This window comes from Podarcis erhardii (assembly GCF_964252035.2).
Source record: "Podarcis erhardii genome assembly, chromosome: 8".
Lineage (NCBI taxonomy): Eukaryota > Metazoa > Chordata > Lepidosauria > Squamata > Lacertidae > Podarcis > Podarcis erhardii.
The window spans coordinates 15798753-15817687 of record NC_138499.1 but is presented as its reverse complement, the minus strand read 5'-3'; the positions used below and the strand labels follow the sequence as shown (position 1 = coordinate 15817687).

At 42.7% G+C, this 18935-nt stretch overlaps 1 protein-coding gene across 1 annotated transcript in view; it reads right to left on the bottom strand.

The window, feature by feature from the left end:
* Nucleotides 1-8249: 8249 nt before the first annotated feature.
* MRPL13 (mitochondrial ribosomal protein L13) overlaps nt 8250-18935 on the bottom strand; it is a 37445-nt gene continuing 26759 nt past the window's right edge. Inside the window, exon 7 of the mRNA XM_081874791.1 lies at nt 8250-8517. Coding sequence (XP_081730917.1) covers nt 8493-8517 — 25 coding nt within the window. The 3' untranslated portion in view covers nt 8250-8492. The remainder of the gene's footprint in view (nt 8518-18935) is intronic.

Genomic DNA, 18935 nt, shown 5'->3' with positions numbered 1-18935 from the left:
TAATGGTCAGGGATCCCTTTACCTTTACCTTAGAGTTCTGATCCAGATCATCAGGCCTCAATCACATGCTGTTTGCATTGAGGCTAAAGCTTCCATTTGGTCCAATAGGAACTTTTATTTCCAGTGCAAATAGCAGGGACAAAGATGTGCTTTCCCAAGTCCACATTCCCAGCATGTTCACATTCTTGTTTCATCTGTGTTGCCTTGGTCACCTCCCCAGAATGGACGATGGCAAGGATGTGCTCTGCAGGGAGTTGGCTTCAGGTACAAGGCCTGTTGGCAGACCAACTCTGCGCTACAAAGATGTCTGCAAACAAGACGTGAAGGCTGGCAACATCAACCCTGCTGTGTGGGAATCCCTTGCAGACGACCGCAGTGCCTGGAGGCAGCCAGGTTGTGCATCTGCAGCAGTGACCAGCAGAGGAATGACGGCTAGAGGGAGCGCAGACAGAACAAACACCATGGTACACCTGCATCAGCACAACCGGAGGCCTTCACCTGCCTTGGCTGCAACAAAACATGTCTCTCCTACATTGGTCTCTACAGCCACAGCAGGCATTGTGGCTCTCCAATGGTTTGACTGCATTCCATTGTCTCCCGAGGTCAGATGAGTGCCAGCTTCTGAAATAAGTCCATGTCTGTGTTTCCCAAACTAAGATGCTGCAAGAGATATATGATATACAATATACAATATCTTTATTGTCATTGTCCCATACAGAACAATGAAATTGAAAATCTATATAAAACATTCAAAACCCCCTAAAAACTCTGAAACCCCATTTTAAAATACAATATACTATAGAGACACCTTATGCTGCATTTAGAACCAGAATTGCAGTTGCGTAGAAACTGTTTCTCAGGTGGCTAGTGCTGGTCTTTATAACCCTGTACCTTCTTCCAGAAGGCAGAAGCTGAAAGAGATCATTTCCGGGTTGTGCACTATCCTGCGCTATCTCTGCAGCTTTCTTATGGCACCTCACAGCATAGATTTGATCTAAGGTGGGAAGAGTGCACCCAATTATTCTCTCCGCAGTCTTTACAACCCTGGACAGCATTTTTTCCCTGACCGTGCAGCTCCCAAACCACACACAGAGACCATAAGTTAATACACTCTCCACAGTACAATGGTAAAATGCCATCAACAGGTCCTTTGAGAGATTGTTTTTCCGGAGGTTTCTCAGAAAATATAACCTTTGCTGTGCTCTCTTCATCAGGTCTTTGCTGTTTTCTCCCCAGGTTAAGTTAGGTTTTACGGCCTGAGATGTGCTGTAAAAAGTAAATCACCATGTTGGGCAGCCAGCATTATATGGCTGTCAGAAGCATTGAAGTCAGGGCCGGGGAGAGTGAGGAGAACGTATTTGGTACTGATTTGCCTCCTCTTTTTTAAAAAATATAAATTTTTATTAATTTTTCAACGTATCATTTTCAACAATAATTAAACATACTTTCAAATCTTACACCTTTTTTTTTACTTCCATCAATCACATCTGAAAATTTTCCAATCTATCCACTTGATATACATTTCTTACTTCCACTATTACATTTAAATCTCATAACTAATATCTATTCTTTTTGTACTTTGCAAGGTTTCATATATTTTTCCTTACAAAACTTCTTGTAGTCCTACTAGCGTAATTTGTTGATTACAGTTGCTCTTCAAATAGTTCATATATTTCTTCCAATCTTCTGTGAATCTCTGGTCCCACAGGTTTCGAATCCTTCCTGTCATTTTATCTAATTCTGCGTAGTCCATTAGTTTTGTCTGCCATTCTTCTTTCGTCGGGATTTCTTCTTGCTTCCATTTCTGGGCTAACAATACTCTTGCCGTGATCTGCCTCCTCTAGACCAACATACATGCATCTTCAAGTGGGAGTAAGGAGGTACCCAAGATGCCATAGCAACAGCTTGCACAGCATCTGATAAGCACAGGGAGAGCTGCCCTAGAAACATCACCATTGGCCCAAATTAGGATCCATCCATCAGTAAATGGCAAATGGAATAGTAAGATACTAGCAGGGACTAGTTAAGTGCACTATCCTACAGTTGCCAGGAGTCCTTCCGATTGCTCTGGAAACTGATTAGGCAAATTAAGCAGATACATTGGTTGGCTCCCAGCTAAGGTTGGTTTAGCCGATTCCTGCATTGCAGGAGGTTGGATTAGATAACCTTCTGGGTCCCTTCCAACGCTGCAGTTCTACGATGGTATGAAACGAAGTGAAACTCAGTTAATCTGGATCAAATATGAATAAAGGTAAAGGTAAAGGGACCCCTGACCATTAGGTCCAGTCGTGATTGACTCTGGGGTTGCGGCGCTCATCTCACTTTATTGGCCGAAGGAGCTGGCGTACAGCTTCCGGGTCATGTGGCCAGCATGACTAAGCTGCTTCTGGTGAACCAGAGCAGCGCACGGAAACGCTGTTTACCTTCCCGCCGGAGCGGTACCTATTTATCTACTTGCACTTTGACATGCTTTCGAACTGCTAGGTTGGCAGGAGCAGGGACCAAGCAACGGGAGCTCACCCCATCATGGGGATTCGGATTAGAAAAGCTAAAGCACAGAATGAACTCAGAGGTTAAAAGCAACAAAAAAGGCTTTTATGGGTATGTTCGTAGCAAAAGGAAGAACAAAGAAACAGTGGGGTCACTCAGAGGAGAAGATGGTGAAATGCAAACAGGGGACACAGAAAGGGCTGAACTCCTCAATGCCTTCTTTGCCTCAGTCTTCTCCGATAAAGAAAACAATGCCCAACCTGAAGAATTTGGAGCAAATGATTCAGCAGAGGAAACACAGCCCAGAATAACTAAGGAGATAGTACAAGAATACTTGGCTAGTTTAGATGTATTCAAGTCTCCAGGGCCAGATGAACTGCATCCAAGAGTATTAAAAGAACTGGCAGATGTGATCTCAGAACCACTGGCAGTCATCTTTGAGAATTCCTGGAGAACAGGCGAAGTCCCGGCAGACTGGAGGAGGGCAAATGTTGTCCCTATTTTCAAAAAGGGTAAAAGAGAGGACCCAAATAATTACCGCCCAGTCAGTCTGACATCAATACCAGGGAAGATTCTGGAGCAGATCATTAAGCAAACAGTCTGTGAGCACCTAGAAAGGAATGCTGCGATCACCAATAGTCAGCATGGATTTCTGAAAAATAAGTCATGTCAGACTAACCTGATCTCGTTTTTTGACAGAATTACAAGCCTGGTAGATGAAGGGAACACAGTGGATGTAGCCTACCTTGATTTCAGCAAGGCATTTGACAAGGTGCCCCATGATATTCTTGTAAAGAAGCTGGTAAAATGCGGTCTTGACTATGCTACCACTCAGTGGATTTGTAACTGGCTGACTGACCGAACCCAAAGGGTGCTCATCAATGGTTCCTCTTCATCCTGGAGAAGAGTGACTAGTGGGGTGCCACAGGGTTCTGTCTTGGGCCCGGTCTTATTCAACATCTTTATCAACGACTTGGATGATGGACTCAAGGGCATCCTGATCAAATTTGCAGATGACACCAAACTGGGAGGGGTGGCTAACACCCCAGAGGACAGGATCACACTTCAAAACGACCTTGACAGATTAGAGAACTGGGCCAAAACAAACAAGATGAATTTTAATAGGGAGAAATGTAAAGTATTGCACTTGGGCAAAAAAAATGAGAGGCACAAATACAAGATGGGTGACACCTGGCTTGAGAGCAGTACATGTGAAAAGGATCTAGGAGTCTTGGTTGACCACAAACTTGACATGAGCCAACAGTGTGACGCGGCAGCTAAAAAAGCCAATGCAATTCTGGGCTGCATCAGTAGGAGTATTGCATCTAGATCAAGGGAAGTAATAGTGCCACTGTATTCTGCTCTGGTCAGACCTCACCTGGAGTACTGTGTCCAGTTCTGGGCACCACAGTTCAAGAAGGACACTGACAAACTGGAACGTGTCCAGAGGAGGGCAACCAAAATGGTCAAAGGCCTGGAAATGATGCCTTATGAAGAACGGCTAAGGGAGCTGGGCATGTTTAGCCTGGAGAAGAGGAGGTTAAGGGGTGATATGATAGCCATGTTCAAATATATAAAAGGATGTCACATAGAGGAGGGGAAAAGGTTGTTTTCTGCTGCTCCAGAGAAGCGGACACGGAGCAATGGTTCCAAACTACAAGAAAAAAGATTCCACCTAAACATTAGGAAGAACTTCCTGACAGTAAGAGCTGTTCGACAGTGGAATTTGCTGCCAAGGAGTGTGGTGGAGTCTCCTTCTTTGGAGGTCTTTAAGCAGAGGCTTGACAACCATATGTCAGGAGTGCTCTGATGGTGTTTCCTGCTTGGCAGGGGGTTGGACTCGATGGCCCTTGTGGTCTCTTCCAACTCTATGATTCTATGATTCTATGAACTGCCAACCTTCTGATCGGCAAGTGCTAGGCTCTGTGGTTTAACCCACAGCGCTACCTGCGTCCCTTCAAATATGAAGGGAATTAAGTGTGGCTCTGGTTTCAGTTTCGGAGGGAAAAACACTGCACCAGATGGCAAAGTCTGGAAAACAACGCACTAGAGGTGGTAATAAATCAGTGCTGCCTCTTAATGAAGACATCCTAGTTTGTAGGCTAAAGATCAATTTTGTACCCAAAATGAAATGGAATCCCTGTATAGTGGCTTGAATTAGTATGCACCCCCCCCCCGGCCAAAGATGCACTGCGCCCAAATTGCCTCAGTAGACACACATATAGGTCCACATTATGTTCCTTGATGCTGATTTTTGTTGGTCTGGTAAGGTTCCTAAAATTACATACTCCATAATATCCTGTCCAAGATTTTGACAGTATGTTTTAACCCAGCGCCCCACAAAATCATGACCTAATATTGCAGCTGGTGGGTTTTTTTTTTTGCAGTGATTAAGATTTACCTTAGATGAATATCTGGTCTATTAGCTAAGCATACAGTATTAACAAGCAATCTGAAAGCAGTGTAAATCGCTGACTGGCTGTAGACAGCATCCAAGGATATGCTAGGACCTTTTGGAATTGCTCCCAAAATTAAACGTGAGAGGGAACGGCTCCTAGTATTTCATATGCTGTGCAGGATTACGCACAGTGCAAGACCAATTTGCTAAATGGCCTGCAATGTAAATATTTGCATAAACAGTTATGCAGGATTGACAATAGGAGAGGGCCAGAACTTTCTCTGAAAAACTTCCTCACTGAGTATGGCTCACTATCCCAACAGCAAGCAGAGGGAGAACTCAGAAAGACAAAGGAAGTAAAATAAGATACTGTATAGGATTATGCCCAGACCTTGCTGTAATACTCTGCACATTCAGATATCCAAACAGCCAGAGTTTGCCCCTTTCCTTACATGCTTGTGCTTTGCTGTTTGGAATCCGTCATTTTCAGGCAGACCATGCAGGGAGGGAGGGAGGGAGGTTGGACAAAGCAGAGATTATATGCAACAACAGCAGCAAGAATACTCGTTGCCAAGTATTGGAAGACACAAGATCTACCCACCCTGGAAGAGTGGCAGATGAAGGTGATGGATTATATGGAATTAGCGGAAATGACTGGCAGAATCTGAGATCTGGGAGAAGAGGTGGTGGAAGAAGACTGGAAGAAATTTAAAGACTATCTGCAGAAGTATTACAAAATTAATGAATGTTAAAATGATGTTGGATTGAAAACAAGTGGTATTAGCAACAAAGTTAAAAAGAGTATGCAAATAAGTGAATTGATAATGGGTGAAAACATAGAATTTTGATACGTTAAGATATAGAGTTAAGATAAATAAAAGAGGGTAAGGATTTGCTGATCTGATTTTGTAAATGGGAATACAAAAAGGGAAGGTGTGAGGAGGTGAGGAAAATAAGGATAAGAACTTTAAAGTTAGCAAAAGAATAATGGTTGTTTTTCTTCTTTTTTATTTTTACTTTTACTTACTTTTTGTGTTTTGGGTATCTTTCTGCTTTGTTTTTTACTTTTCTGTTGTATTTTGTTAAAAAAATTAATAAATATCTATTTTTTAAAAAAAACAAAGCAGAGATTAGAAATATTCCCACAGGTATCAATGGGAAACGTGGATTGTTATGCAAACACTCTCCCAATGATTTCCCAGGGAATGCATTGCATTCCGTAAGCAGGGCCTATGTATATTCCTCTGTTTGACTAGCTTGGATCAAAGATTTTCAAGAAGCAATAGAGCACAGTTATGTGGACAACTGAGTAGACTTGGGAAAATGCTCAGAGAGAAACTGACCATAGTTCGCCAGGAGGGCAGTGTGCCCAAGCCACAGCTTTTGCATGAGAATGATCATAATGAACAGTGAGCTATAATTTTTAATGACGGCTGTGCTATGCAGGCTGTATGAAGTTCACACCGCATATTAATCTCACACGTTCTTTCCCCTTGACCAAAATTTATCACTCGTAACTTGGCTTCTTTAACTCCAGCCAAGAGTGTTAAGACCTAAGTGCATGTCATAAAACAGGAACAACTGCCAAAACATTTGTTATGGCCACTGGGGTTGACTTTTTGTTGTGTCAGAACTAAATCACACCTGTACCCTTGATAACTATATTCAATTTGTTCATAGGAAAACTGTGTTGCACCCAGGAAAGGAGAAAACCTCATGCCCTCTGAAAACAGTTCAGTAAGAATGCCCATTTTGCAGATTTTAGAACATTTTTATTTATCATTTTATACATGTGCCAAAAGAAGCAAGAGGCAGATGTGTAGCTTCAAGATTTCTTCCAAAACCCAGTCACTTTTTAATCTTAGGAGAGTTGCCGATTTTGCCAGATGTTCTAAGAAGTCAGAGCAACTCTGAAGCATTTAACACAGGAGGAACGACTGAGAGGGCCTAACTCAAAACACCTACACTGTAGTTTAGGAAAAGATGCTGCGTTTTACCGAAGCAGTTCAAAATACATTCTTCAATAGACTGAGCAATCTGGGAATCTCAACAGCGCTGAGCATTGCTCCCAGTCTACCGGTGGTCCAAACACCCACCCCTCAAGACAGACACATTAATAGCGTGGCCAGAGAAGCGATCATTGTACCGCTCCCCTCTGTTGGGAGTCAATGGGAGGGGAATTACTTACACCAGATCTTGTCCTCTCAAAAGATTCCTGCCGAACAAGAAGTTCAGATTCAGTCTAGGTGTGCTCATTCCATATGCTGCCAAGACACACCTTGCATTCCATGGCTGGAATTTTGCTGTCAAAGAGTCTCCTGGAACTGTTCCAATATGCTGGAGGAGAGGTCCGACAGTAGACCTCATTTCACTGCTGCAAAACTCTCCCCGTAAGCAGAGTGGCATTTCAGCCCAGGCTTTTCAGCCCAGCGGACCTCAGGAACAGAGCTACACCCCGAGTTAACTACACTGGCGTTAATCCAGAGCTATGCACCTAACAGCAGTGTGCTGAGTGTTTCTAGCTACTTGTCACTACACTTTTGTCTTTCAGTGGATGGCGAAAACCATACTCTTTTGTTGGGCATCAGAATGCTGCTGTGTTCCGTCTCTAGTCTCCTTGCTTCTATGTACCGTGTTTTTCGCTCCATAAGACACACTTTTTTCCTCTTAAAAAGGGGAATTGTGTGTGCGTCTTATGGAGAGAATGGTGCTGCGCAGAGATGGAGAGATATTTTTTTGTTTTCCTCCTCTAAAACTTATGGTTGGGAGCATCTTATAGAGCGAAAAATATGGTAACTGGTTACTGCATTGTGGTGTACTGAGCTGGATTGCTGTGGTTTTTATTTTTGTTTGTACTTTAATTGCATGCATTTTTATTGTTTCTGCTTTAATTGTTTGCATGCATGCTGCTCTAGGGGCCTATGGAGAAAGTGCAGCAAACAAAACAAATTCCAACTATAGCTAGCTACTCAATAAATGGTTGGTGATGGTAACTTATACACTGGTAATCTACCTTATAGGTGAGACAAGGGACCCTGAATCCAAGTTTAACCTCACTCTCCTTTTTGGCAAAAGGAAGCACGGCACTGTCTCTAATGACAGTCCTAGCTGTCTATCAATCCTGTTCTGCATGCCCAGTTCCCGCTCCAGTAAGGGGATGTGTGTACAAAAGTCTTTGCTAGAGCAGGACACCTAAACTTAAGTGTGAGATCATTGGCTAACTGCAGGCTTCAGCAGGAATACAACAATCTAACAGCCAGCACACTTGCTCAAATGTTTTACGTATTATACAGTTATGCATGCCACAAAACAAGTTCACCCAAAGGCCAGAACGCCGTAAAAAAAGATGTACATACTGCAGTTAATTTCAGAAAAGTATTTTTTATTGTCAGCCCCGTTCCCCCGTCCACGGAAGAAAAAGGGGATTACCAAGCATAAACAAATGAAGTAATACTGCCCTAAACCTGAAAAAAAATCAAGTTTGCTTTAGACCAGACAATTAAAGCTTTATGCAATTAACTAAACGGTGAAATGCTGGATGGCTTTTATCTTCTAGAAGACAAAGCATGTAGGCTCCTGTTCTCATTCTTTCACACTCTTCCTGCTACGCCGGTCGAAAATCTTTAGGTCTGCAAATAAAAAAAAAGCAGGGATGAATAAATATGCTAGGACAGCTTGTCAAATAAAACAAAGAAGAAGAAATAAAAAGATCATAAACTATTATTACGGCGGTAATATTACTCTTATTACAGGTTGGGAACCTGTGGCCATTCCTCGCCCTTAATATATTGGCAGCTAAAATAACAGTGCATCAGTCTGTACTGTGGAAAAAAAAATATGTGAAAAAATGTACCAAAGAACAAGCAGAAAAATTAGGAGGTGGTCATTTATGGAGTTTCCTGTAACTTATTTCTGCTCATCTAAAGGCAACTAGCAAAGTGAACTGTAGTCCTGGTCCCATCACACTTAAAACCAAACACACATACGCTCTCTCTCTGCAGCTAAAGATGCTTTGGGACGCAATAACCTGAAATGAAATACAGTGGACCCTCTGGATACAAATTTAATTTGTTCCAGGGGTCCGTGCAGACCCTAAAAAATCTGCATCCAGAGGAGCCATTTCTGTGCATATGCGCGAGTGGTTAAACCCGGGAAAATGCTTCCGAGTTTGCCGCTTTCACAACCCGAAGTTTATGTTACTCGAGAGTAACGGAACCCGAGAGTGTACTGTATTCAACTTGCGTTTTTCTCAGAACACACCAACTGAGATTAATGTATATGACTCAAGTTAGGTCCAAGAGACCTACTTGTGAGCAAAACTTAGTTGACCACCACTCATGGGAAATAAACAAGCCATTAGCAGAGATAAATGAGATAGCTTGAACATACAGGCTGAGAACTGCATAGTATGTTGGATATGAAAACTGGAAAGCACCATCAGATCATCTCATTTCGCAAATACAACAAGGGAGGGAGCCTCCCAATTCCCATGACCCAGGAGAGCTCCGGGTTCTGCTGAGCAGATGGGAAATGCAGAAACTGGCAACCACATTGCTCAGCTGATAAAAATGAAACAAGGCTGCATGCATCAGCTCAAATCAGTATACCACACAAGTTCTCCAATGATCTGGAGGCCAGACCCTGCTATTTAACCCCCCACCCCTAAATACGGCAGTTATTAAAAAGTGTTTATAATAGTTAGACATAGACTATGATATAGATGCTCACCCGGTGCTGCTACATCGACACATATTTAATTAAGTTCTTTACCCTTCTCCCCAGTGATGCATGGGAATCCACTGGTCAACATTATCGAGTTGCTTCGCTCCCTCCCTCCTCCCATTCTCTGCTTCTGCTCTTGCAGTGGAGTCATGAGCTGGCAGCCGTAAAAGACAAGTGCTAATTGGAACATTACTATGCTGTTTCATTACCTGGGACTGGCAAGGCTATTCTGCAGCATTTCAGAGTCAACACCAGCTATCTGAACAGTGACTTGAGAAGCAGCTGCTGCTCTAAATACAGTGGTACCTCGGGTTACAGATGCTTCAGGTTACAGACGCTTCAGGTTACAGACTCCGCTAACCCAGAAATAGCACCTTGGGTTAAGAACTTTGCTTCAGGATGAGAACAGAAATCGCACGGCGGCAGCAGGAGGCCCCATTAGCTAAAGTGGTGCTTCAGGTTAAGAACAGTTTCAGGTTAAGAACGGCCCTCCAGAATGAATTAAGTTCTTAACTCGAGGTACCACTGTACCACTTTCCCCCCCATTACCAAAGGAGCGCGTTAGAAACTGAGATATGAAAGCTAGGAGCTAAATGGCACCTTAAACCTAGGTTATGCGTTCTACAAAGCCGATTCCCCTTGCAGGGAGTTGATCATAGAATCATAGAATCATAGAGTTGGAAGAGACCACAAGGGCCATCGAGTCCACCCCCCTGCCAAGCGGGCAGATCATGAGCCCAACACGTGCATCACAGGGAGTTCCTGGCTGCATCATTTCATATTGGCCAGTCCAATCGGCCGAGGGGGGCATGGCTTAGCCCATTTAAACGAGCCGCAGCCAGGCTCTCACCCTCTTTTACCTTGCTCAGGTGTTTGTGTGTGTCCTCTGTCTAAAGCCCAGACGGGGGCCAGGGCCATAGCACAACTCCTGTCAGTGACCCTGGGGGAATTCCTTGTTGATGTGCATCAACAGGCCTTCCCATATCGGTAGTTAACTCTTATTAGACTCCCTGCAGGCGGGCAGGAGTCAGATAATAATAATAATAATAAATTTTTATTTATACCCCGCCCTTCCCGGTTCAAAAACTGGGCTCAGGGCGGTTAACAACAAATTTAAAACACTTTAAAACACTTAATTATAAAAGCAGCATAAAATACAGTATAAAAACACGAGTAACAATAAAATTCAAAAATCAAAAATCAATTAGATAATCCCCAGGGCTAGCTGGCTGAATTGGTCCTACTTGGGCCAACGAGGAGGGCAGGGGAGAATTAGCTGTGGGGTCTCAGAACGGGTGATCTTCATTTAAGAGGAGGGGGAGGGAAGGGAAGGGAAATAAAAGATCAGGCTGAATTCAAATTAAAGGCCAGGCGGAATAGCTCTGTCTTACAGGCCCGACGGAAGGAGGTTAAATCCTGAAGGGCCCTAGTCTCATGGGACAGATCATTCCACCAGGTCAGAGCCATCACTGAAAAGGCCCTGGCCCTGGTGGAGGATAGTCTAACTTCCAGGACTTCTAAACTATGGTTATTCATGGACCTTAAGGTCCTCTGCAGGGCATATCAGGAGAGGCAGTCCCGTAGATATGAGGGCCCTAAGCCGCAAAGTCATTGGTTCCAATGCCTAAGCCAATACTACTCACATTCTGTAATCAATAAAGTTGTGGCCTTTTTTCAGCCTATTAACATAAATTCTGGTGTCAAGTGTCTTTACTCTACAATGGGGGAGAGGGTTCAGGACCCTGCCATGCAATGTAGTGTCTAGGCACACTTTTTTAATAACAAGAATACAAAGCTGAAAATGAATGAACTGCAGCTGAAACATTCAGTTCATTTTTCACATGGTCTAGTCCTTCCGCTTCCCACCCCACTAATATTCTTAAGAGGGTCTCTTCTCTGGTATTCAGAGAGTAGTTGGGGAGGCAGAAAAAGGTCCTCCTTTCCTCCGCTCTGCAGTTTTAATCTGAAATCTTAGGCGCAGCACTGCACCCAAAGCTCAGAAACTGCTTCATGAAATTCTGTCGCAAAATGCGCCTAAAAGAATGGGAGTTTTGAACGCTGAACCGTACGGATTGAAAAAGGGAATGTTTAATAAAGAGGCGTTTACACAAAAGGCAATTTGCAGTCAATAAAAAAAGAAAGGAAAAACATGTTTCCCCCAGGTGCAGAGGCCTCAGATTCTGACATGCAGGTCTATGCACAAGTCCTGCCTTTGCTGATCTAGGCAAACTTCAGCCATTTCAGACCCAGAACTGACCTTTAATTCTCATCTACAAAATGTATGTATTTATCTTGCATATTTAGACTGTTCAACAGTGGAACTGTCTCCCTCGGGAGGTTGTGGACTCTCCTTCTTTGGAGATTCTTAACCAGAGGTTGGATGGCCATCTGTCATGGATGCTTCCCTGAGATTCCTGCATTGCAGGGGGTTGGTTGAGATGATCCTTTGTGTCCCTTAAGGTAAAGGTAAAGGGACCCCTGACTGTTAGGTCCAGTCGCGGACGACTCTGGGGTTGCGGCGCTCATCTCACTTTACTGGCCAAGGAAGCTGGCGTACAGCTTCCGGGTCATGTGGCCAGCATGACTGAGCTGCTTCTGGAGAACCAGAGCAGCGCACGGAAACGCCATTTACCTTCCCGCCGGAGCGGTACCTATTTATCTACTTGCACTCTGATGTGCTTTTGAACTGCTAGGTTGGCAGGAGCAGGGACCGAGCAATGGGAGCTCACCCCGTCGTGGGGATTCGAACCACCAACCTTCTGATTGGCAGGTCCTAGGCTCCGTGGTTTAACCCATAGCGCCACCCACATCCCTATAATTCTGCGTCCTTTGCAACTCTACATTTCTACAATTCTATATTGCTTTCTGTTACAAATGACCTCAAAGCAGCTCATGTGTTACAAGTCAAAACATCAATACAATTTATAAAACAGAATGAAAAACATAAAACCGTAACAATGACAATCAATACAGCAATGTAGAAAGGGGTGCAGTAGGAACATGTGTTTATTAACTGGAAATGCTGCATCTCACAGCCAAATGACTAGGAATGTTTTCATCACTCCTGCAAATTTTCCTTGCTTCTTTTTAAGCATGCTCGATATTCACGGAATATAATTAATTTGTGTTTATTTATATTTAGTAAACTTTATATAGAGCCATCCAAGCACATGGAATTTGGCAGAACTGCAGGAGTCTAAAGTTTGACAGCAGGCGACAGAATAGAGGAAAGGGTCAGGCAATGGTGGCAGGAACTGTGTGAACTCAGTTCTTAGGCTTTTCTTTTTTCCCCCAGATGGGTTTAAAGAAAAAGATCACAAGCATCCGTTTCCAACTTAACAGAAGTGAGCGGAACTTCTGGATGAGCTGCAGAGAAAGAGTTAATGTGCCGCAAAATTAAAGGCGACCAATCCCTTTCTCTGAAACCCTGTTAGGTTTTCAAAAGCTATGGTACTTTTTTGTCCTTTCCAAAGAGTTTTAGGCACAAATACAGCCAGGCCCAAAGAAGACTGCTTCTGGCAGCGGAGACTTACGGAACAAAACATCTCCAATCCCAAGAAAGCCCTTAAGAGCGTTAATCGATATCCCTATGAGCGATGGCCGTATGAAACCTGGGGCGTTCCTCTTTCACTCTCTGAGTTTCCCTTAACCAAATATAAAAATTCTTCTGCACTTGGAACAAATCAGCACAGTGTAACCGAAGAAAGTACATGACCTTTGACAACTGGAAGCCGTGGGTTAGAAATCTGGGCACATGGGGGGGGGGACTGGTTTAGAGAATTTATGAATAAATGGGATGCCTTATAAGGCCTGTGAAAGCCTGTGTCTTCATCAGAGGATAAAAAGTGGGTTGCGATGAGGGCCAGTCTGTTTTGCTAGTTCCTCACCACCCTACTGTGCCCATAACTGAAAGCTATAACTGAAAGAACCACCTGATGTGATCGCAATTAATTTAACTCACAAAGCATTAATAACATGCAGCTTTGAAAAAGTAGCCCAATGGACTGATCTTGAGACCTGCGTCAGGTACTGCTTCTGCTATGGATTTCTTCTGCATAAAAGATATTGCATTACATTCGTCATTCAATTATCTTTCCACTGATATATAATTTTATGGTATTACTTACTCCAAAAGAAAGTGGTGCTTTGAGCCATCAAACCTCAGAAATACACTTTTCCCTAAAGGTTCCCACAATTTTGGCCACTAGTGTAGTTTAAAAATGATCTCAGGGCCAAGAAAGAACATTCTCCAAAACCATGAACAGCCGCATAGGGTAGATAATACGGGCTTAGATGAAGCAATAGACTGACTCGCTTTAAGGCAGTTTTGTATGTTTGACAGCCACTATTTTAAAGGGGAAAAAACTTCCCAAACTAAATACTGTCTTCCCGTCCCGTGTACGATGCTATTTAACACCCCCAGAGCCTTGTTAAAACGTCTTTTCAGTGGGTACAAAAAATACGTGCGCTAGAAAATTTGCTGACGAAACTGCTGAAATAAGTGAAGGCAAACCGTGGTAGTTTTTAGCCCAATCTCAATAGAGTCACTGTGGAATTTGCTCCTTAGCAAAACCGCAGGCAGCGCATTCCAGTTAAGGTGACCCCTTTTTTGCCTAGCAATGCTCTGCAGACCAAAAACTGGGGTTTGGCGGAAGCTGTATGGTGGGAGTAGCAGCCTATTTTATTTTTAACAGCATAGTAAACATAATTAACAAGACTCTGCAGCCTTTAATGACAAGGCGTATCCCCACATTATTTCCATGCAAATAAGCACAAGGGCTGATAAAAACTGGAACTGTGTTGTATAAAGGCAGGAAGCATGCCCCAAAGAGCAAGGATGCACCCCTGTGTTCCTATGCAAAGCTAGTTTTAAAGAATGCCAAAAGATTTTCACATTAGCTATCATGGAAGTTGAGAAGGAGGGCGAAACCCTCTTCTCCATCCTAATTATGAAAATACAAGAGCGGGGAGAAATCAATGCATAAGTCTTTATCCAAATGGCATGTGGGATCCAACACAGAGAGATAAGCCAACATTTTACTTGGATAAATGGGAGTTATTCCTTCTTTCTGGATTATAGTGACACAGAAGGTGTCCAGATTTCAAAAAGTACAGTGGTTACGAACTTAATTCGTTCTGGAGGTCTGTTCTTAACCTGAAACTGTTCTTAACCAGAGGTACCACTTTAGCTAATGGGGTCTCCCACTGCCGCCACGTGATTCTCATCCTGAAGTAAAGTTCTTAACCCGAGGTACTACTTCCAGGTTAGCGGAGTCTGTAACCTGAAGCGTTTGTAACCCGAGGTACCACAGTAATGGAATCTTTACAAATGTTTCTCAGATTATTTCATTCAAAGCTCCATTACATTGCAACATCAAGGAACATATTCAGCGTTATGTCAAAATTAGCACAACCAATTTCCCCTTCACTTCTAACACGTACTTGGAAGACTATCACAGCTTTCTTAGCTGTCTTTAAGTCTATGAAACATTACCCCACAAATACAGAAATACCAAGATTTGTCAGCAGAAGTTACTTACTAAGCCAGCAATATGCACCTGGCATGATGACTTTGAAGCCTTCAAAATGGCATTTTTTCTATTTGCCTGCAGGTAAACCCCTCTCCTTGTCAAGTGAGAAAAATGACTCCCATCCATGGAGTGAGTGGCAGGTATTCATCACCTCCTTGCCGTGGACAAACCTGACTTTTCTGACTTTTCTGAAGCACTACATGAGGTCAGTGCCTTGCAGCTAATCTATTAGCGGTGTACACCAACAAATCTGACACGAAGAGATTAAGTAACAGGACAAACGCGAAGTTGAAAAGGGCACTAATGAGTCTGAACTCCGGTTTGGGTGAGTGGCTGGGAAAACTTTCCTAGACATGGAATCAAGACAGACACTCAGAAAGTCTCTGCAGAGTTGTGTAACCGTTTTACTCACAGGGCTGCTTCCACATCCATTCATGTGGATTTCTTGCAGAAATAACTTCCAAGTGTTTTACAATCCATGGCTGCCTCCTGAGGGCAATGTCAGTCTTGACATACAAACAAACAATAACAATGCACTCTCTCTACCAATTCTGCACTGAAATTAGTGGTTGGACAATTTCTGCAGAAAAACTGCTGAAGTCTGAAGACTGGCTGGTTAAAGAATACTAGGCTTTTGAGCTACATATGACTCCTGCCCAGTTCTAGTACAGCAGGAGGACAGCCAAAACTGGAAGGGAGAGGAGACGCAAGAGGGAAGGGAGCCCAAAAAACGGTGCACAGAGCGTGTACCCTGAAAGAGATCCCTCTCATCTGAGCTATCCAGAATTGGCCTCCACAGTCACTTATGGACTCATTGTTAAAACCGTGTTTATGGAAGACAATCTTACTCAGCAACGAGTGATTGAAGAAGACGACGAAGAGGAAGAGGAGGAGGAGGAAGAAGAAGGCCAAGAAAGTGGGGGAGGCTAAGCAGCGTGCAAAAATATAGCTTTTTGAAAGGAACAGAAGGAGACAAAAATCTGCATGATTCAAAATGGCCAACCAACGTTGAAATGTCTAGTACAGTCATATCTCATGCTACATTTGCTTCATGTTACGTTTTTTCAGGTTGCGTTCCACAGTGACCCGGAAGTACCGGAAAGGGTTACTTCCGTGTTTCGTCACTCACACATGGCAGACGCAGGCGCGCAAAATGATGTCACGTGCATGCGCAGAAGCGGTGAATCGCAACCCATGCGTGCACAGATGCGCCGCTGCGGGTTGCGTTCTATTCATGTTGCGAACAGACCTCCGGAATGGATCCCGTTTGCAACCAGAGGTACCACTGTATGCATCTTTGAGCTTCTGGTCTTATTAGGGTGAAAAGGGACCTGAAGAATCAAGATCTTTGTGCTGTCGCCGGTTTACATTTTTCTGCAAATAGAATTGCGTATGAATGGAGGGAACACGCAGTCTGCTCCCCAAGTGCTCCCTTCAAAACTGCACTGGCCCTGGCGGTCCCGGATGACAAGGAGAAAAGAAATTCCATCTCCTTCAAGAACTTGAGATCGAATCAGGCCATTTGCCTTGCTTTAGACCAGTCTTTGTTCTAGCTGCAGTCGAGAAATTAAAAACCATCAAGGAGAAAGCCATGCTCACAAGAATGTGGAGTTATTATTAGTTGATGACAGCAATGCTGCCCTGTAATAACGTGTCACTACTTCTCTTTCAGGCTTGCTTAACAAAATATGTTTTCAACAGGTTCTTTAATGTTCTATTTTATCTGTATATATAGAGAGGGGGGCGGGAATGTATATACCAACTTATCTCAGTCAATGTAATCAGTCATGAACCACACTAAGCCAAACCATAAAGGTAAAGGTAAAGAAAGGGACCCCTGACCATTAGGTCCAGTCATGGCCGACTCTGGGGTTGCGGCGCTCATCTTGCTTTATTGGCCAAGGGAGCTGGCGTACAGCTTCCGGGTCATGTGGCCAGCATGACTAAGCCACTTCTGGCGAACCAGAGCAGCGCATGGAAACACCGTTTACCTCCCCTCCGGAGTGGTACCTATTTATCTACTTGCACTTTGACGTGCTTTCGAACGGTTACCGTAGGTTGGCAGGAGCAGGGATTGAGCAATGGGAGCTCACCCTGTCGCAGGGATTCGACCTTCTGATCGGCAAGTCCTAGGCTCTGTGGTTTAACCCACAGCGCCACCCGCGTCCCAGCTCCCTTTAGGAGACAGAACCAAAATGGCAGTACTGTTCTATAGTCACATGCCAGATGAGAACCAGACTGAAACAGGTCCTGTGTATATTGAGTCCCATCAGGGGAAAAGGCAGGGTTGGCCATTAATTTGATTCTGAATTGATTTTAGAATGAATTGATTTTAGAATGTATTTCAATTAAATGATTGTGATTTTATGTAAACTGGGTTATTTTTACTGTTGTTAGCCGCTCTGAGCCCAGCTTCGGCTGGGGATGGCGGGATATAAATATTATATTATTATTATTATTATTATTATTATTATTATTATTATTATTATTATTATTATTATTGCATTTATTACAATAACATTAAGAGAGCAAAGTTTTCAAGAATATACTGATGGGGGGCGGGAAATCAATGCTTTGCTTATTTTTTACCAAGCAATATTCCTGCTTCAGTTCCTTCTGTATCTGTTTAACTACAAGAGAATGTAAATATTTTACTATTTTGATGTGCCTCTCATGGTTCACTAGGTAGTGCTTATGCACTTCATCTGACAGGAACAAAGACATCCTTGCAAACTGGAATTTTAACCTGGGGGAAAGGTTAGAGAGAAAGGCAGTGGAAGACTTAAAGAGGGGTGCATTACATGGATAAAGAAATCATGGGATTAAGTTTAAACAGCCAAAAAGCCTTATATGTGGATTTGCTGACCTTTCGGATTCTTAAAATTTTATTTTGAGCCTTCATATTAGAGCAACACTCTGGCATCTGGCCACTGGGCAAATTTGAGGACTCCAAGGGAATGAGAGTCCCTCTTTAGAAGTACCTGATTACCTGTGCAATGCTTCCCCGGGGGAAAAGCGAACGTTGGTACTTAACCGTGATAAGTTCCTTCTCTATACGGAGAACTGGGTTGTTTCTGCCTATCTCACCACTGGCAGGAATTTTTTAAAAAACAAAACTTTGAGGATACTTCAGGGCAGGGTGGATTCGATTTAAATCAAATCGATTTAAATCACGATTTAAATCACGATTTAAATCACTAGTCAGTAAGACTTGATTTAAATCACTAGTCAGTAAGACTTAATTTAAATCATTTTTTTTTACAGAAAGACTCATTCTTGCCAGTATAATCTTAATATTTTCAACCCAATGAAGGTTTCATTTTTGGAATAATAAATTTTCAGAGTAGTTTTTACAGTTATATCCAAAATTACTGACTTGGTTATACTATTAGAAATACATAAGACAGATAATTATGAAATGATTGTTAGGTTTAAGAAGTTAACTGTTTATATTGGGACAACTTTTCTGCTGTACTTTATTGGACGGAGAAAAATAATCATTTCCTTAATAACAATTTAAGCAATTTATTTAACTAAAGCAATAACATTATGGAGAGTTTGGATTTATATAGCAAATGTATCCATGTTTGTTAACTGATGTGGTTAAGCTTTTTTTAAACAAACAAACAAACAAACAAACAAACAAACAAACAAACAAACAAACAAAAACAAACTTAGACTGAGTTTTAACACACATACAAAACTTAAAACAAATCCTTATTTCCTGATGAATAGCCTTTGGACTATAATGTAACTTAAATAGAAAACTATCTTTACAAAGGTTTTTCCTCCAA